Below are 21500 nucleotides of genomic sequence, written 5' to 3' on the forward strand. Positions count from 1 at the left end.
AAAAAAAAAAAAAAAAAAAAGTCCACCTTAAACCTCACTTCTTCCATGAAACCATCCTAGACCATTACAACACAGTCCTCCTTTCTTTAAGTGCATTTATTAAAACTATTACTCATATCTCAATTTGACAGTGAATTTATTCTTCTGCAGGACAGAAGAAATAGATAAGAAGTAAAGACTAACAATACCAAAGAGGAAAGTGTAAGAGTATGAACTGCCAGCCGGGCACAGTGGCTCAAGCCTGTAATCCCAGCACTTTGGGAGGCTGAGGTGAGGGGATTGCCTGAGCCCATGGGTTTGAGAACAGCCTGGGCAACTCGGTGAGAGCTCGTCTCTATAATAAAATCAAAAAATTAGTCGGGCATTATAGCACGTACCTGTAGTTCTGGCTACTTGGAAAGCTGAGATGGAAGGGTCGCCTGAGCCCAGCAGGTCGACACTGGGATGGCTGTGAGCATGCCACTGCACTACAGCCTGGGTGACAGAGTGAGATTCCGACTCAAAAAAAAAAAAAGAGTAAAGAATATGAACTGCCTTCTCTTGTATAAACTACTGAGAAAAGGAGTTTGGAGATGGGTAGCTGCTATGGTTTGAATATCTGCCTTCTGCAAAATCATGTTGAAATATAGTTGCTATTTTAACAGTGTTGAGAGGTGGACCTTGAAGAGGTGACTGGGCCAAGAGAGTTCCACCCCCATGGGTGGGATTAATGTCATTTCAAAAAGGTGAGTTTAGTCCCCTTTGGTCTTTGGCCCTTCTGCCTTCTACCATGGGATGATGCAGCACGAAGGCCCTCACTCGATTCCAACACCTTGATATTAGCTTCCTAGTCTTTAGAACTGTGAGCCAATAAATTTCAGTTCATTATAAATTACCCAGTCTATGATACTGTGTTATAGCAGCGCAAAACCCACTAAGACAATGTGAATTTCTTTTAAAGAGGTAAGTGAATTGCAATTGAGTCTGGAAGCACCCAATAACCCACTAGTAAGTACCCATCAGCTGTTTCTTTTCCTAGCAGCAGCAGAGCATTAATAGATTCTGGATGTCTTTCAAACATGGAGTTAAGATTTTCTGCCAAAATAAGCATGCCATACCAAATGCATGTACCAGTCAGTTATTCCCACCATAAAGCTGCATAACAACACATCACACACAAAAAACCGCAGTGGCCTACAATATGTGTGTACTCACAAATCTGCATGTAGACTGTGATTCTGTTCACATAGTTTGGGCAAGGGTGGGCAGCTCTGCTTCTACTGCAGTGCAGGTCTCTGGGTCAACTGCAGTGACTCAGGTTCATGGTCACTGATCTTACTTGGAGCTTCAGGCTGACCAGGAAGAGGAAGGAAGTACACACAGCTTCTTTAAGACTTCACCTCTGAACTAGATAGTCTCACTGTCATAGGTCAAAACAAGTCGTGTGGCCAAGCCCAAAGTCAAGGTGCTGAGAAGTATACTCCACTTACAGTGAAGCCACTGCAAAGGGGTAGATGCAAGCAGAGAAGAATTGGAAACTATAATTCAAGTGTTCCAAGAATAAACAACAGTATATGTGGGACAAGTAAAAGTGGGACATTTGGGGTTTAACTAAGCTCTGCCACAGTACACCTTTGGGACAATCATTTCAATGCCTAACTAAAATTAAGGGGTTGAATGGAGTAAACCTTATGGTGTTTTCAACTCTTACAACTAATATTTAATCCCAGATCTGACTTATTTAGCCAATATTCCCATTTGGATCCCATGGGTCATTCAAAATAATAATCCTAACAGCAATCATTTATGGAGCATTCACTATATTTTCTCTCTCTCTTTCTGTCTCTCACACTCACTCTTCTCTTTTTCTCTCATTCTCTGTGTGTGTGTACTTGTTTACTTTTTCCAACAGTCCAACAGCCATTTTGATGAAGAAGAATCTTGTACACAGAGAAGTTAAGTGATTTTTCAATCCATAGTCCATGATCTTAATAATCACACACAGCCTTCCTAGTAACTCATAACTAGTAAACTAAACTCTTCACTTTCTTGAAAATGATAGTTTTCTCCTGTTTACTTTCTCCATGAATGACAATTCCACTCACCCTGTAGCGTAGGCCAAAATACCGATGATGATCTTGACTTCTCTCTCTTTATTATTCTAACAGCTCCCAGGTTCTATGGATTCTATGTCTTTGAGGCATTTTAAATCCATTCTATTATATCTACTACCTCTACTGTATGTTAGGTCATCACCATCTCTCTCTTAGACAATTGCAAAAGCCTTTTAACTGCATTCGCTTCTTCCAGCCCTGTGCCCATCCAAGCTGTGTTTCATTCAGCAGCCAAATTTCTTAACATGTAAATCTGACCATGGCACTTCTTCACTTAAAACTTTTCAGTGGGCCAGGCTCGGTGGCTCAGCATGTAATCCCAGCACTTTGGGAGGCCGAGGGGCGTGGTTTGCCTGAGTCGGGTTCAAGACCAGCCCGGACAATTTGGTGAGACCTCGTCTCTACAATAAATCAAAACCAGTCATGGTAGTGCACACCTGTAGTTCCAGCTACTTGGAAGACTGAGGCAGAAGGATCGCCGGAACCCAGCAGGTCAACGCTGGGGTGCCATGAGTGTGCCACTGCACTCCAGCCTGGGCTATGGAGTAAGACTCCAACTCCAAAAAACAAAAAAAACCTTTCAGTGGTTCCTAGTGTTTCCCCTGAATGAATCCAAATCTCTTCACATGATCTGCTACGGTTTTTGTAATTTGGTCCCAGATTAATGTCATCATCTCATCCCTTATCATTCCACGCAGACATGACCCATTCACCCCAGCAACAAAATTATTTATTTCTCCAGTATGCCATATTCTTCCCACTTCACAGCCTTCATATGTGCCTTCTGCTCCATTAGAATACCCTCCCATTCCCTATCTTTTGTATTAATAAAACCAATTTCTTCTTCTTTTAATTTTTTTTGTTTTCATATAGACATTATCTCCTCTGGAATGCATTTCCTGATATTGTCCTGGCTTATGTTTTCCTTCCATGTTTCCAAAGCAAAGCACCCCACACTTTCTCCTGTCATGGCAATTAACATGCTAAATTAAAATTTCCCTTTCTAATTAGTTATGCCCCCACACAACATGCTAAGTCCCTTGAAAACAGGAGTAGCACAGTATGCAGAACATAGTGATTTCACCACAAACAAGGCTCAAGAATTTCCACTTCTGGAAATATAAAGTAGATAAACGTTCCCCTATTCCTTCCACAAAATACAACTGGAAATAGAAAACAGAAAAACAATAAAGAAAAGCAATAAAATAAAAAGGCAGTTCTTGGACAAAAATCAATAAAATTGACAAATCTCTTTTGGCCAGCAAAGCTGACCAAAATAAGAAGAGAGAGATTACCAATATCAGGAATGGAACAAGGGTTATCAGGACAGACCCTGCAGACATCAAAAGGCTAAAAAGAATTATAAGACACTCAACAAAATGAATTTGACAACTTAGGTGAAGTGGATAAATTCCTCAAAAATCACAAACTATCCCAAGTCACCAATATGAAATAGATTATTTGAATACCCTGTAATTATATGGAATTTGTTATTTAAAAATTCTCAAAGACAATATCTCTAAGCCCAGATTATTTCACTGGAGAATTCTACCAACATTTAAAGAAGAATTAGTGCCAATTCTACACAACCTCTTCCAGAAAATAGAGAACACCTCCCAATTTTCTTTTAAAGCTATTATTATACAGATACCAAAACCAGATATGATACCAAAAAACCCCTACAGACCAATATCTCTTATGAATATAGAGGTGAAAATTCTTAACAAAATATTAGCAAATAAAGCTCAGCAACATGTAATAAAAATTAAACACAATGATCAGGTGGAGTTTATTCCAGGGATGCAAGGCTGGTCTGATATTCAAAAATAAATAAATAAATTCACCATATCAGCAGTTACAGAAGAAAAATTACATTTATATCAATTGATACATAAAATTTATTTGACAAAATTTAATATCTATTCATGATGAAAACTCTCAGAAAATTAAAAATAGGTGGGAAATAGGATTTTTCTCAATTTGATTTTTAAAAAACCTACCAATAAGCAACAGCTACAATCATACTTAGTGGTGAAAGACTGGATATTTTCACCCTAAAGACTGGAAACAAGGCAAAGATGTCCACTCTCACTGCTCGTGCTCAGCAGAATGCTGGAAGTACCAGCCAGTCCAATAAAGCAAAAGAAGAAAATAAAAGCTATACAGTTAACAGAGATAAAAAAATTAATCTACTCCTTTATGCAGATTACATTATAATCTCTGTAGAAATTCCTTAGAAATCTTAAAAAACAAAACAAAGCCTCTTAGAGTAAGGGAGTTCAGCAAAATTATAGGATTTAAGATAAACATACCCCAAAATCAGTTGTATTGCTATATATTTATAGTAGACACATGAACACCAAAATTAAAAATACAATAAGCCGGGCTCGGTGGCTCAGCCTGTAATCCTGCGCCTTTGGGAGGCTGAGGTGAGTGGATTGCCTGAGCCCGCGGGTTCAAGACCCGCCTGGGCAGGCGAGACCTCATCTCTACAATAAATCAAAAAATTAGCCAGGCGTGGTAGCTCGCGCCTGTAGTTCCCCCTACTCGGAAGGCTGAGGCGGAAGGATCACCAGAGCCCAGCAGGTCGAGGCTGTGGTGGCCGGGAGCGTCCACTGCACTCTAGTCTGGGCGACAGAGTGAGACTCCAACTCAAAAAACAAAAATACAATACTATTTACAACCACTCAAAAAACTGAAATAGTCATTAATCTAACACAAAAATACAAGACTCATATATGTTAACAGCTACAAAACACTGATGACAGAAATCAAAGAGATCTAAATAAATGAAGACATAACTTACTCATAAGTTGGAAGACTCAACATAGTAAAGATGTCAATTCTTCCCAAGTTAATATACAGGTTTTTATGTAATCTCTTTCAAAATCCCAGCAAGATTTTTTTGTAGACAGTGACAAGATTATTCTAAAATTTACATGAAAGGGCAAGGAACTAAAATAACTAAAACATTTTAAAAAGAAAAATAATTGGGAAGAAGCAGTCTGTCCTATTCCAAAACTTATATAGCTGCAGTAATCAAAGACTGTAGTACTGACAGAGGGATAGAGACACACATCAAATGAAAAGAATAGAGAACCCAGAAATAGACACACACAAATATGCCAAACTTAGTTTTGACAAAGGCCCAAAAACGATCTGACGATGAAAAGACTGTGATTTTAACAAACTGTGCTGGAGCAATTGGACATTCATAGGCCAAAAACAAAAAAAAGAACCTTGATTCATAGAGTTAATAAGCCTCACGTTGTATACAAAAAGTATCAGACAGTCCTTGATGAAATGACCTAAAGATAAGTCAATACCAGCACAGGATATCTCTGCAAGGCAGTGCCTTTTTAGACAGACATTTCTTAACTTGGGAATTTAGGTAAAGAAAGTGGGAGAGAAAAATCTCACACAATCTATTCTGAATAAGAATGTGCCATGGTAGGGAAACAAATTCCAACCAAAGTTTCCAAGGTATATAATGGAATACTTGTGCATAATGAATAAAATCAGTGTTTATGATGTGTTGCGTGGCTGCTATTGAATGATTCTGATATTCACTCATACACTGGATGATACATCAAGGTGATGGATTAGGAAAAAAGAGTGTCAACATTCTAGTTCATCCTCAGGGCTGCTGAACTATCGTGCAAGGAAAAATACAATACGACCTTCAATATGATATGCTTCCTGGGGTACTTCTACACAGCATGGACTGAAAACAGTTCCCCCCATGGAAAAGCCATGTAGAGAGGGGGTCTCAGGTTTCAGAGAAGCAGAGACAGAGATTTTATTGAAGTGTTATATTGAGGAGGCACTCAGAAGAAGGGGGACTGGGGGGGGGAAGGGGAAGAAAGTTAATTAACAAAATGATCTGGATAGAAACTGGTTTCCATCTCATCTTAAGGACGACTCTGGAGTTTGCACTGCATCCTGGGGCTGGTCCTCTTAAGACAAGGGAAATGGACTTTGGTGCCCTGTGTCAATCTGTTATTGATCACTGGCTGCTGGGAGAAGAATAGGGAAAAGAAGCAGAAGAACATCTCCAGAGAGGCGGCTGCTATTCAGCCACAGGTCAAGTGCTAGGAGGGATGGGGCAGTGGGGTGTTGTTTGCAGCCACTGGGGTTTGAGTCCATCTGCCTGGATAAGAAGATCTAAACAGGAGATCATCAACACCCAATGGAGTCTACATCTCGTCTTGCTCAGATCCTCTTGCTTTTCATATTAAGTTTGCTATATAGACACTGGCACAATTTCTGGGGAAACTTTCAAGAGGCAAGTTGGGACGATGAACTATAGCCCTGCTGTGCAATTGGTCCTAAGGCCTCAGACGACATCAACTCCCTGCTTCGCCCCATGTTCCAGATTCTTCTTGGCTTGCACTTCTGTTATTTGATGTCTCAGATGTGTACCAAGAGATGCCCCAGGGGATCATGTGATGCCAACCATGTTCTTCCCTCTTTCATTAAGAACAGCAATCCTGGCCAGTTTCGGTGGTTCAGCCTGTAATCCCAGCACTTTGGGAGGCTGAGGCAAGTGAATTTCCTGAGCCCACGGGTTCGAGATCAGCCAGGGCACTTGGCAAGACCTCACCTCCATGATACACTTTAAAAAATTAGCTGGGCATGGTAGCACATGCCTGTAGTTATGGCTACTTGGAAGGCTGAGGCAGAAGGATAGCCAGAGCCCAGCAGGTCAACGCTGGGGTAGCCATGAGTGTGCCATGGCACTCCAACCTGGGCAACAGAGTGAGACTCCAACTCTTAAAAAAAAGAACAGTATCCCTGTTTCCTTGTGATTATCATGGCCAATAATCCCTCCCACTATGGTAAACACTTTTAGTGCCTGCAAGTCTCCTAGCATGAGGAACCAAAGGAACTAAATGACAGTCATAGTTTTAGATTTACTGGAATTCTTATGTCATCTTCTAACAGAAACAGGACCTCTAGATTGCAGATCCTAAAGGTGTAGGGACAGGAAATGCAGAGTTTCCAAGGGGCGGGATTACCTTGAAATGGTGGTAAGCTGAGTCAGTTCTATTTTCACCCCTGGGTCCCTGACCTATATAATTCAGCCTGTTGGGGTCAGGGTACCATATAATGGCCATGGCTTTTTTAAAGCACACTATATTCTGAAGGAAGAAGTTCTATTCGCACAAGCTGTCTTCCACCAGCAGGTGTCTCACCGGCACCTTCAAGAGACTTTCCCAAGGCTCTTTGAGGCCAGCAGCTTCTGAATGGCAGAGGGTGTGATAAAACCACCTGCCACGCTCATGTGCCCACTGCCCCACAGTGGGCTGCTTGACTGAAGTGGTGTTATATAGGACCCTGGGGTAGATCAGACAATCTCTGAGCCCTTGAATAGCAATGTGGACTGAGGCAAGGTATAAAGGAAAGGCTAGTCCATATGTGGAATTCTTATCAATCACACTCTTGATGAAACATTGCCTTTTCCCAGATGGAAGGTGGCCAAGCTAACCAACTTGCCAATAGGCAGCTGGTTAGTCTCCATGAAATGATATCTTACTGGGATTCTGCATTGTTTTTTGTTGTTGTTGTTGTTGTTGTTGCTAGCAAACAAGATATTCAGCAGCAGCCATGGATGATAGTCTTCTGGAGTATATGCATGTTTGGGGACATGGTAAGCCTGCATCTCTGTTACATGATTTCTCTGCTCATGAGCCCATTACACAAGCAGCAGTCAGTGATAGAGACTAGCAGACATCACTGGCTAACTCATCCTGTCTATTTGGTTACTTAGTGCTTCTTCTGAAGGGGATGCTATCTAGCAGGTTTTAACATTCAATACACAGATCAGAACCTCACATACTGTGCCTATTCCTACAATTACATTCACCAGTCTCTCCCTCAGGCCTCCATGTTCCTTGAATGACTTCTCTAGTCACACAATTTGGATGGTCAGACGCCTTACCTGAAGCCATGCACCCTGGAAGGCTTTCCATTCACCACTGCTTTCAGAGCCATGAGTAAGTGAGACCACAGGACAGTAGGAATCCATGTCGGCTTGAAGTCATGTATCAAGCTGTCCCATTAATGAACTAAGTTCAGGCATTTTCTTCCTCTGATGATGACAACTTCCTTATGAGGTCAAATTTGTCATTGAGCAGGCGGTGACTATGTAACAGTGGTAAGTGACATAGGTGTCTGGGTCACCTGTTGGTGCCATTTTCTTGTGCTCTCTGCTGCAGCTTAAGCCTAATCATAAATGCACCACCTCCCCTTCACAATGAATTGTTTCAGGACCACTCAGAACTTATGTCCATCAGTACCCAGCTCTTGATGGTTAGTTCTAGTTGCAAAGTTATCTGATAACCCCTGGTTAGACACTCTACCATGGTTAGTATCTACCAGAGCTAAATAGAATATCACGAGCTTTTCTTTAGTGTTGACTGTTTCTCTGTTGTAGATGGCAGGACCCTGTTCCACATCCCTAGGGATCCCTGCTGTGACTCCCCAGTTGGAGAGTCTCCTATTTCCACAGACTCCACAAGATTTCTTTCTGTACTTTATGTAACTCTACTACCAGGGGATCTGCTAAGTCATATGGCCCAAGCAACAGGTCTGCGTATTCCATAGTCTGTTCCTGTCGCACAAACCATTCTTATTCCAGGCCCCCATAGAAGTAGAGGCTTCCCATATGACTCAGTGAATGAAATCAGAAAAATCATTCTAAGTAGAGAATATGTTGCCTTGAAAGCTTGAGCAGGTCTACCAATCATAAAGCTTCTTTCTTACTGGTAGAAGTGCAAGGTACAATAACTTGACTTTCACTTTGGAAGAGAGTCCTGGCTTGCCCCAGCCTATTGGAGCTCTAAATATTTCACATATTTAGCAGCTTCCTGAATCTTTGTAGAGATTACCTCTAATTCTCTGGAGTTCATCATCTCAAGAGTACATGCCACTTCTTGCTCATTGAGTTCTCATAGTTTATTACATAATAATATCATCCATAGAGTGGACCGATGTAGTATTCCATGGAACGTCCAAATGGTTCAGGTCCCTTTTGACGTATTGTGACATAGCAGGAGAACTAATATAGCCCTAGGGAAAGACCATAACTGTGTAGTCATTCATTCCACGTAAATATGAAATGCTTCTGATCTTTCTTCATGATAGGTATTGAAAAGAATGCACTCATCTAGCCAAAGTCTATGTACTCAGTACTGTAATCTGCTCTGGTAGACATCTACATCCAACACGGCAGCTACCAGTGGAGTTGTGACTTGATTGCCTTTGCAGGAATCCACTGTTATTTGCCATGATCCACCCAGGTTTTTCAGGGACCAAACTGGTGAACCGAATAGGTTTGAGTGAGGACTATCACCTATGCCTCCTTAAAGTCTTGAGAGGCAGTAATCTCTGTCATTCCATTAGATGAAACATTGATTTTTTATTGGCTATCTTTCCTGAAGAAAACCACCTCAGAAACTTCTATTGGGCCTATCTCATTGCAATCACTATTACTGGTCAAAAAGTCAGCACAAGAGTTTTCCCAGCTGCTAGGTATGGACATTTAACTTATACATTTAGAAATCAGGGAGGACACGGGTCATTTTTTACTCAATCTCTATATGCTCTAAAGCAGGGGTCATGGGATTTTGGGGTTGTTCCTAGAAATCGGGAACAATTTGAACCCTGTATTCAATTTCCCCTGAAAGGCTTATATATTTTCCTTTCTCATTGTACAGTTACCCAAGTAAATGGTTATAAGTTTCTTTAGGAAGGACAGGAGGAATTACCTGTATCTCATCTAACGGTGTCAAAGTCATATTTCTCTTGGAAAACAGCCTCCCCTGGAGGCTTAGGTCTAGAAACTGAACAAAGGATTGTGACTTTCTTTTGAGGCAGCTGCCCCCAGCCTTCTGCATATCCATGTGTCCCTTTTGTGTGTGTGAGTGTGTGTATGTGTGTGTGTGTGTGTGTGTGTGTGTGTGTGTGTGTGTATACACTTCCCATACATCTTGTCTTCAGGAATGCCATGCTTTATGGTTCTATTAGCACTCTCCCAAGATCCAAACACCTGCCTCAGGCTGTCATTCCAATCTTGCTATCTATTGCTATAATTCTGACTACCTTGCATATGATTATTTCATCTGCCCTCTACTATTCCAGGATTTCATCATCCCCATTGCTTCTAGAGTTATTTTCCTTCATGGCATCTCCTGCTGACAGCTCTCACCTCCAGAGGGCAGACACCATAAGTTTTTCAATGATGCTCATAGCGTCTTCACCAGCACATCCCCAAACGCCATGATAAATCATGTTCCACCAAGGTATGTGATCAGGTGATTTCCTGCTCTTATAATTCACTTTTTTGAGCCTTTTACTCACTTCTCTGGGCTTTTAGATCCCTTGCTCCACAGTCTGCCCTGGCACTTCTGACATCTCTACTTCATTAAAGGTGGGCTATCACTTTTTCCAGGCTTCCAAAGAGGCATGTCAGCAGACCTGTCTCACAGGACTCTTGCCTGGGTATCAATGCCTGTGGCATATAAGAAGGACAGTGCGTGGAGCCTATAGTAATAATCTCGCCCTTATCTAGCCTGATCATTTGTATTTGCTCCCCTTGATCCAACCTTCAGAATCTCCTTCCAAGCATTGTGTCCTGGTTCCTGTCAGCTGGTCAGCAGGTTCTGCAGGTATTTGGTATTTGATATATACATGACTTCCTCCTTTATCAGCTCAGGCCTTCCCTCACTGGGTTATGCTGAGATTGGACCTAGTGAGCGTGTGGGTGGCCAGGAGAGGAAGTTGGGAGAAAGTCCGGCAAGGGCAAGCATTGTTTTATAAGGCACTGCCTCATAGGAAGCTTTGAGTAGTTTTCCAGACCATATGCTTAAAACCTTATCTCTCCAAATAAGGAGGCGTGCACATCTTTTGTAGGCTCAGAAGTTTCAGGTGAACTGGGAGATTCACATTCCCCAAGAGTGTTTACACTTGTACCCCACCTTCCAAGACACAGAATCTTGTTTCTTCCCAGTCAGGATCCTGACTGGTGTTAGAGACTGAGACTGAGAATAGAATCTTCTTTGAAGTTCTGCCACTCTTACATCTGTTTTGGGGGGGTTGTTGTTGTTGTTGTTTGTTTTGTTATTGTTGTTGTCATTGTTTGAGTCAAGGTCTCACTCTGTTGCCCAGTCTTGAGTGCAGTGGCATGATCATGGCTCACTGCAGTTTCCACCTCCTGGGCTCAGGCAATTTTTCTGTCTCAGGCTCCCAAGTAGCTGGGACTACAGGCATGCACCACCACACCAGATTAATTTTTTAATTTTTTATTTTTTGTAAAAACAAGGTCTCCCTATGCTGCCTGGGCTGAACTCGAACTCCTGGACTCAAGCAATCCTCCCACCTCAACCTCCCAAAATGTTACATGTTACAGGCAGGAGTCATCACTCCTGGCCTCACCTATATATTTTTTAAACCCTCTTATTACGAACGTTAGTGTCTCTTTAAATTCTTCCAAAAAGCCCCTCTTTCACACTTTGCTTTACATTGTTAAGAAATCTGAACCTGTTATTCTCTTCACTGCATCAATGGCACTCAGCTCCTACTTCCCCCCATAGCTCTCAAAGACCAGAGACGTTGCCTAGGCTAGTATCTCCACTCCCTCCTGCGTCACATCCCAGTTCACCACGGGTAAAAGTCTTAAGAGTCACAGCCCACAGGTGGCGTTGTCCCCATTGTCATGTAGCTGGCTCTACAATCAGTCAGCATCTACCTCTCTAACACCGTCCTCAGAGACCGTGTCCTCACATGACATCCAGTACTAACTGCCTTAGAGTGGAAGCAAAACCTGAGACAAAGAGTCGTGTGGAAGTGATTTATTGAAGAGATGGTTTCAGGAGGGAGTGAGGGAAGCAAGATAGGACTGGGGAGAGGTGGAGGGAGACAGGGAAGGGGTGGGAAGGAGATGAGGGAGAGAAAGCAAAGCCCAGGTGTGACCTCCACTGTAGACTAGATTCAGCCTAGTCCCCAGGGGAAGCTCTGAAGCATGAATCACACCACAGAATGGGTTCCATTTTGAGACCAAGAGGCTGGTCTTTTGTACATCAGTCGGTCCTCAGCTGTGGGCACCATGGCTGGGGATGGGGAGCCTGACCTCCTGGTCTAAGTGGCTTTCATGTAGCTGAGGGCAATTTTCTGGAAAGGGGACTTGCTGTCAGCTGCAAAAACTCATAGCCACTGGGGAATGAATGCTCTGGTCAGGTGAAGGAATCTGGGCAGGGCAGCCACAGCACACACAGCGATGAACTTTGGCACTAGGATAATGACTTGCTAAATATCCAGTCACCCTGTTTGTCTGGGAGTTTTGTCCCTTGCCAGTATGTCCCGCTCTGGATAAAATTGCCAAGACATGCTCAGAAGAGACTTTGGTGTTGGTATTGTTTGTGACGTCCCAAAATACATGACTGGAAAAACCGACGAACTAGCATCAAGGAATTACCTCTTAACAATGGATACTGGTATGGGTGCAGAGATAAGGGAACGCTTCTACACTGTGAGTGAAGTGCAAGCTAGTTCAGCCTCCATGGAAAGCAATGTGGTGATTCCTAAAAGAACTAAAAATTGACCTTCCACACGACCCAGCAATCCCTCTCCTGGAATATACCCAGAGGAACATAAATCATTCTACCAAAAAGACACTTTGTACATGCATGTTTATTGCCATTCTAGTCACAATACCAAAAACATGAAAACAAACTTGCTGCCCATCCAGAGGGGACTGGATAAAGACAATGTGGTACATATACATGATGAATATTACACAACCATAAAGAAGAACACTATCATGGCCTTCGCAGCAATTTGGATGACCATCAAGTTGAAGACCATCATAATAAGTAATCTATCACAGAAATAAAGAACCGAATATCACATGTTCACACTCATAAGTGGAACCTGAACAACAGTCATATTAGCATAAAGGAGGGATCAGCAGTCACTGGACACTGCTAGGGGAGGGTGGAAAGGAGGAGGGTGGGGGGCACGTGACAACACAAAGGGTACCTGGTCCAGTACCAGGGGAACAAGGGCCAGTTAGAAGCCCAAACTTCACCTGCATGCAGCCTACTTATGTAGTTAAACCCTCACTCGTACACACATCTCTATAATAAAATAAAATAAAAGGAAAAATAAAACTTTCCCAAACAAAAAATGCAGATTTGTCTGTTGTAAGAAAAATAACTATGGCTTATACAGGTTTGGACCTTTGGAAATTCTATGTTTATCCACACATTTCAGCATCAACACCCACTCAGAAAAGCCCCCTCATACTTCCATGAGGGAGGAAGCTTCAGAACTGGCCAAACCCATCTAACAATCCGACTTGGTACCAAGAAAATCATAAACCTAAGATTTTGAGGCCTAAATTATCCTTTGCTTTATAATATTTGATTCTCAAAGGGATCTTTTAATGCTTTGTCTTTAAACGAATGTATTGTGAAAACCTGATCTAATTATTATATCGTCAGGCTGAATGTGGTGGCTCACATCTATAGTCCCAATGCTTTGGAAGACTGAGGCGGGAGGATTGCTAGAGGTCAGGAGTGCAAGACCAACCTGAGCAACATAATGAGACCCCTATCTCTACAAACAAAAAAAAAAAATTAGCCATGTGTGGTAGCTGATGCTTGTAGTTCCAGCTACTCAAGAGGCTGAGGCAGGAGAATTACTTGAGCCCAGGAGTTTGAGGTTGCAGTAAGCTATGGTTGCACCAATCACTGCACTCCAGACTGGACAACAGAGAGGAACCCTGTCTCTAAAAAGTAAAAATAAAAATAAAAATAAAATATTGTCCCTGAGGAAGCTGATTTTTTGAAAATCGGGAATTTCTTCGTTTTCTCCTCATAAAGATAGAATTATGTTTCCTCTGGTGAACATTGCCTGATAAAGCCAAATTCAGGTCACACAGTAAGCAAAAGGACTCTCATGCTTGTAGTAAAACTTAGAAATCCTTGAATTTCTGGGAGATGATGGTTGAAGGGAACTAAGCAGAATATTTGAAATGAAGATTTGTGGCAAGCACGATAATGTCCATAACCTAATCACTGGAACCTGCTTATAGGTGGCAAGGGGGAATTAAGGCTGCAAATCAAATAACCTTAACATAGAGAGATTATCCTGGAGTATCCAGGTGGGCCCATTGGAATCACAAGGGTCCTTAAAAGAGCCTGGCTGGGCACACTGGCTCACATCTGTAATCCCAGCAATTTGGGAGGCCGAAGTGGGAGGACTGCTTGAGCCCAAGAGTTCGAGAACAGCCTGGGCGACGTAATGAGACTTCATCTGTGATTTAAAAATGCTTTTAACGTGTATATAAAAAATAAAATAGCCTGAAGAGGATGTGACAAGAGAAGGAAGGCACCGAAGGGATGCAGGTTGGTGACGCTGAAGCTGGAGGAAGGGAACTGAGGCAGGGAGTGTGTGTGACCTCCAGATGCTGGAGAGGACAAAGAGACAGATTCTACCCTGGAGTCTCCATAAGGAATGCAAGGCAGGGAGTGCATGTGACCCCCAGTCACCGGAGAGGGCAAAGAGACAGATTCTACCCCAGAGCCTCCACAAGGAATGCAACCTTCTTCCAGAGCTGTAAGATAACAAATGTGTTGAAGCTGCTAAATTTGTGGTGCTTTGTTACAGCAGCAATAGGAAACTCATACAAGATTTTCCTAGAAATCAGAACACACACAGTAGCTGTGCCTTTTGCAAATCCCTTTGGCCTAAAATAACTTTTATTGCTTCCTTCTGGGAGCCTGGAAGTCTTTGATGGTGGAAGGATGGAGGAAACAGAGGATGGGCTCAGCATGTAACGTGAGAACTGGGAGAGAGGGAGAAACAAAATAAAAACTCGTTCTGTGTAGACAGCCGTTGGGGCGGTGAAACTCACGTTCTAACGCAGGTTATCTTTCTCGAGTCAGTGGATCTAACAAAAAGCAATTTATTAGAATTTTTCAATGTTTTCTTTGTTCATCTTCACATCAATATCTTATGTTTTGTAAGGAATTGTGCCCCACAGGTTGCAGCTTTTATAATCTGCAAATTTTAAAACTTCTCTAAACAAAATGTGGGTGTCTAGTAATGATAAGAGATAATATAATGTGCAAGTCAACTTTTGTGGTCCAATGGCAATTTTTGAAAAATCTAAATATAACCGTACCAATACACCTGTAAACTGAGATCGATTTTTTCCATTATGCCTAACTCCTTTAATTAAAAATAGTCTAGACGCTCTTCTCTTTGTGACTGCCACCAGAGGGCACTATAACCTTGGTAGCCGATCAAGGGGTGACCATTAAACCCTTCCCAGTCAGATATAATTTTTTGAGAAAGCAACACTCTGCTGGTTGGTTCCGTGTTTTTGCTGTTGTGAATAATGCTGCAAAACACATGCGTGTGCAAAATGTACCTAACCCTCATTTGTACCCCCCATTTTAAAAATAAAATAAAACAATTAAAAATTATTTAAAAAGAGAAAGCAACACTGCAAGGCAGAAAATGAACACCAGTGGTATATTTCAAAATGTTTGTCATGTCATTTTACTAGATATATTTCTTCTTATTTTTATTTATATCTTACAAGTCAACCCCAAAAACATAAAGCAGGAGAAATGAGCCATGCCTCGTTTTCCAGGTGAGTCAAAGGGGTAGTTGACACAGAAATGGAAACACAGTAAAATTTAAGGTATCATTTTTCACATGAACATTTTGCCCCCAAACACCATGCAGTGCTAAAAAGTCACATCCCCATCATGCAAGAACATTGAAATATATGGTGGTAGAACATCCTGGGTTTCAGTATAGGGTGTTTAATGTTACCATGGGGCATGCTTCCCCTTTGGGCTACGTCAAGAAATATAACACAGAGCAGCTAAATCTCACAAGAGAAATGTAAAAGCATCTTGTTCATGTAGAAGCCATTTGCAATGTTTTTTTACGTGGTACTGGAGTCATATGGGAAAGAGCAAAGTTGTGCAGAAGACACAAGGAAGTTGCTTCCTGTCTCAGAACACAGAAAAACGTCTGTCTGCTCAGTATTTCGTTCAAGGAGATGGGTGGTTTTCTGTGAGGGGTGGAATTGCTCCCGCTCCCCAGTCCATTTCATGTGAGCAGCACAAACCTAGTTTCAGGGCTTTTGTTTTTAACTATGCATTATGAAGCCCTATGCAAGGCAGTCACCTCCCAGTTCGAGGACTTTATTTCTCTTTGGATGGGAAGTATACAAAAAATTGGAATGAATAAATTGGGAAGTCCCAATCCAATATCATATTCTATAAGACTGAAGAAAAAAATATATCCTAAAACTTCATTTAGATAGGAAAGCTTTTCCATATAAAGTGAATTTTGGATAAACACCTGTTGTACCTAAATGACTCATTAAATCATCTGTATGGCTATATCAAAATGTTGTCTTCCTTACAAAGAGATATGTGCCCATGAATTTAAATATGGCTTAAATTTTATATAGCACCTCTCTTCAAAAGATTTAAAAATATTTTTTTCTTTTAATCTGTTTCATCTCTGTGACATCGTTTGTGATTTGAAGGCTAGCTGGGGAAATTATCATAATTACATGAGAAGAAATTGAGACAGGAAGGTCAAGGGACTGATCCATAATCACTAAATTGAGTCTTTAACATCTGACAGCACATGCCTTAAAAGGAAAGCAAAACAAACACTCTCAGTCTCTTTAAATATGCCTCTTTCATCCCAGGATCTCACAGCAACCTCACAAATAAAGTATAATGTGCAAAAGGAAAGTCAGGGAGCACAGTGTGATCAGGTTAAACCCCAGCCCTCAGACAGCACGCCAGTATTCTCGGCAGGACAGTTAGGAAGAGACTGCTCAGGGAATGGAGGCCCCTTCGGGTTTCAAAAGGGAAATTTAGCCCAGAAGCCACAAGGGCTGCCTGTAGTACACACTTTAAGTCGAACTGCTTGGCTCTAGGGCTCTGCTCTAACACCAACTTGGGGGATGGGGGAGCGGAGGAGCAGGTTGAGAGTCCTGAGACTCCAGCTCAAGTTCGGGCTTCACCACTTGGGGCTCTAGGCCAGGCACTTCACTGTAATGATCTACAGTCATCTCACATAGACCATGGGGTGGCAGAGGAGGTGAGGGAGGAATGCTGGAACACATCAATTTGCAAACTACAAAGTACTGTGTAAATATAAGGCATGGTTTCCCATTGAAATCTGACTCCAAACACAGTCTCTTTTCATAGGCTTCCTGGAGTCTTTGTAATCCCATACTTCAGGATTCTTTCTAGGCCTTTGATCCTACTCTGAGCTTTGAGCTGTTGTGGCAAAGCTAAGACTTCCTAAAAGCAACAGATGCCCTTCAAATGCGGGACTGGCCATCGGACCCAGCGTGGAATTGCAGTGTATCAACCGGTGAGGGCATCTCATCAAGCTCCTGTTTGGGCCTCCAGGCTAACGATGGAGAGAAGTGGTCCTCTCCACAGGGGTCCTCTCCGCATCCTAATCCTTAACAGGTGCCACAGGTTTGGACCTGTTGTGCTCACAGATTCTCCATTCCCTTCCTGAGTAGCCGTGGTTCTGTGTTGTTCCACAGCCCACAGACCTGATGGCTATGGGACCGGACATAAGAGACTTCTCTCAGACATCACAGAACTGCCCCAAAGCCATTTTAGAGATGACCTAGTCCTAAGCAATAACTGGAGGTAATCCAGTGGTCCCAATATCCTTTGGACTAGATAAGTGACTTGAGGTCAAGAGAGGGAGTCCCACATCCTCCTGCACTGGGTGTCATGGAGAGTGTCACCCACTCTTCATCTCATTCTTCTCTATGCCCTCACCCTCTTCTTAGTGGCCACAGCCAAGATAGAGAAAACATGGAAGCATCCCCTACTTTCTCAAACAACCTGGCCCAGAGGAAAAGCATTTACAGGGAAAACACAATGAGCAGGCGACTGGGGAACAGACGGGCAGGTGCAAAATTGTATGGTTCAGTTTCACTTTCCCTTTGGACAGTTCCCCAAAGTAAGCTCTACCTAGCAAGGCAGACACTTCTGGACTTTCTTGAAACGTCTTTGAAAAATAACTTTAAGGCTTGGTTAAGTAACCTCATAGATGTTTTTGGCCTTTACATTGGAATAGTACTAAAGGGGTTGACAATAAAAGGTCAGTTGAGTACATCTTCATGAGAAGCAAGACTGACTCAAAGCTTCTGGAGCTCTTCAATTTAGAAAATACTATTTGGAAGTCCATAGGTTTGTGTTGCAAACAAACAAAAAAAGTGGGAGAGCACTCTGTGTCACACTGTTATTTCTACCATTATTTCTCTTTCCTTCAATGTTGTTTACATTGCAATCCTAAACCGTCAACCTTCTAATAGCTGCTAATTGCAGAAAGAGTCAATGATCATTTCCAGGTCAGGTACAGTGAGTGGCTCACACCTATAATCCCAGCACTTTGGGAAGCAGGGACAGAAGGATCGTTTGAGCCTAAGAGTTTGAGTTTGAGACCAGCCTAGACAACATAGTGAGACATTGTCGCTACAAAAAAAAATCAAAAAGTTATCCAGGAATGATGGCGTATGCCTGTAGTCCCAGCTACTTGAGAGGCTGACACAGGAGGATCGCTTGAGCCCAGGAGGTTGAGGTTGCAGTGAGCCACGATTGCCTGGTCAACAGTGAGAACCTGGCTCAAAAAATAAAATAAAAATGTTAAATGGCCTTACATTAAAAAAAAAAAACAAAGATAATTTCCAGAGTCAGGAAGTTAAAGAATTGGCCTCTCAAACCGGAGCAACAGGGTCCAATCTGAGAACCTGAAATGTTAGTCTCTCAGGTCTCTGCAGGTCAGGTTCCTCTTCCGTGAGTCCACCTAGGTGTAGGAATACCTAATTGCTTGCTGGGCCAAACTGACTGACATGGCCTCTTATCTTAGAGAAGCTTCTAGTACCACAACTTGCTTCTTGGTTTTTGTTTGTTTGTTTAAATTTCTTAATGGCAAGATTGTTTTGTGTTTACAGAGTGCTAAGTCTTCTTAGGAAAGCCTGGAGAAATATTGAGCAACTATTTCCCTTTAGTTTGTGGATACAATTCAGTGGATTATTTCCATTTGAATGTCAAGTCACACTTTGAAAGGACGTGTGTGTGTGTGTGTGTGTGTGTGTGTATGTGTGTGTGTGTGTGTGTGTGTGTGTGTGAACGATTTGTGAGGGGCAGGTGAGCCAAAATGGGTTCTTGTTGGGTTGTGGTTATTCTGATGATAAGAAATATTCATGGTGATTAGTAAGAAAAGACTTTCATATTATTTATCTGTGTGTTGTCTTTACCAACAACCCCAGATTTCTATTAATCTTTAGTCAACAGATTACATTAGTTGTGTTGCATTTGGTCTAAGATTTATAGGCATAAATGACATGAAGTTTAAAATTTAATTAATAGGAAGAATAACCTAAAATGAAAGTCCTTTTCTGTTTAAAAGAGTGCCAAGAGATAGAGAAATTTAAGAGCACAAAGGGGAGAGGAAGGGAAAGAAAATTGAAAAAAATATAAATGCATGCCCTTACTTTTTTCCTCACAAGATTTCCTGAGCATTCCTCAAACATTATAGTGCAACATAACTCCAATGAATCAACCGTATTCTTATTTTTCTCAAGCAAAAAGTATATACGTCAAGTATATATTGAGTACAACATATAATAGTATACCATCTTTTAAAACACTAATAATTTGAACTTCTATAAATATATTTAAATAACAAACATATTATAGATAGCTATTCACATAGCACACAAAGTGACACATAAACATACAAAAATAAAACAACTATGTTTTAACTCTTCTGTTTTTTGTTTGTTTTGGGGTTTCTCTTGAGTGAGGATATTAAAACAATATCATCTTGTTGCCAAAATCACCTTGTTGATATTGATCCCAGGAAACCTAGGTATAAACTCATACTGTGTGTAGGCACCACAGCCCAGGACAAAAGCAGCAAATATTCTTTGCCGGACTTATGACCATTCCCTACCATTGTGTGAAAAAACTAGGAAGGAATAGAGATCTCAACTGACGAGATAGTTTCGTTAGCTGTTGAGAGGAAAAGAAACATTCATCAGACTCCCTAACCTGGGTCAAGTGTGACAATACCAAGCTGCCCTTTGAGTGAGTGGAATAGAGAACACGTCTCCTCCATGGACTCTCTCACACACCATCGTCTACAAAGTATTTTTCAACAAGTGCAAAAGGCACCACCGTTTCATACCAAAGGCGAGGAATTTTTATTCTTGTTCTGCAATAATCACGTTCACGTTTGTCCTACTCCAATTCCTGCTGTGGAAAACATTCCTCCACTCAAAAAAAAAAAAGATAAAACTGTTTTGGGGAAACGCAGCTGCCCAACCAGGTGGAATATCTATATTTTTCTTTCGGAAAACAGAATGTTTCTATGAATAATTGTCCCTGGTAAAATTTGACTTTTGTCCATAGAATTTTCTTGAGAGCAAGGAACAGAAGATACATTTCTCACATCCCACCTAGAGCCTAGCATCACCATGAGCTCCCAGTAGAGACACAAAAAATGTTTGTTCAGCTGAACTCAATCATTCCAATCTCCACAGATGCGTTTCAACTGGAATGAGAAGTCCTGCTGTATTTGGTGATTGTCTTCATCTAAGGTGCATCTTCTGAGGGGCAGCTGACGCTTGAGGGATTGGGTTTCAGTTTTCCTTTTAAGGAAACATGTAAGCTCTTGCAACATCTTGAAGAGTTGCTTGTGGCAAACTTGAAGAGGAGAGAATCCTGGCTTTTTCTCAAATAGAATTTTCAACACAGGCAGAGGAAGGTGGTTTCTTGAGTTCCTGGGAGGTGTCTTCAGGGGCAGGTGTGGCCCGCTGTTGCTGATAAATTTCCTGAATCAGGATGGTGTTCATGACCTTCCACTCTCTGTATTTCCTGGCTGTTAGCTTTGGATCATCCAGTAACTGGTTAATCATGGCCAGATCACGTTCTTTGCACTGTCCAGGTAGAAAAACAGGAGGGAAGGGAGGGATACTGTATCTTAATCTTAATAAACCATCTTGATCAGTTCCTTTCCAAATACACATGTACATTATCAGAACATTTTTGCACTTTGATATTCTAATCCCTACACCAAGTCTAAGAAATATGACAGAATATTCTCTTTACATACAGTAGCCACAACGAAGTAGCCTACCCAAAAGTTAGTGGAAGAACCAGACATAAAGACAAGGTCTTTTACAATGCTCTTCCCTGTTCAGCCCCGTTATTCTTTACCACAGTAATGACTAGCTTCATGTAAGGATTAGTCCTCTAATACTCATAATTGTATATACTGGCATTTCACAGACCATCCAAACTATACTAAGTAAAACTGGAAGATAACACTTTACCT

At 41.7% G+C, this 21500-nt stretch overlaps 2 protein-coding genes across 2 annotated transcripts in view; one reads left to right on the top strand and one right to left on the bottom strand.

The window, feature by feature from the left end:
- OPRM1 (opioid receptor mu 1) overlaps window positions 1–21500 on the top strand; it is a 229683-nt gene that overhangs the window by 126789 nt on the left and 81394 nt on the right. The window lies entirely within an intron of this gene.
- LOC103251815 (connector enhancer of kinase suppressor of ras 3) overlaps window positions 18777–21500 on the bottom strand; it is a 352217-nt gene continuing 349493 nt past the window's right edge. Inside the window, exon 22 of the mRNA XM_021708754.1 lies at window positions 18777–21102. Within this exon, the coding sequence (XP_021564429.1) occupies window positions 20899–21102 (204 nt within the window). The 3' untranslated portion in view covers window positions 18777–20898. The remainder of the gene's footprint in view (window positions 21103–21500) is intronic.

The sequence above is a fragment of the Carlito syrichta genome, unplaced genomic scaffold, assembly GCF_000164805.1.
Source record: "Carlito syrichta isolate Samal-C Ts95f unplaced genomic scaffold, Tarsius_syrichta-2.0.1 Scaffold146042, whole genome shotgun sequence".
NCBI lineage: Eukaryota > Metazoa > Chordata > Mammalia > Primates > Tarsiidae > Carlito > Carlito syrichta.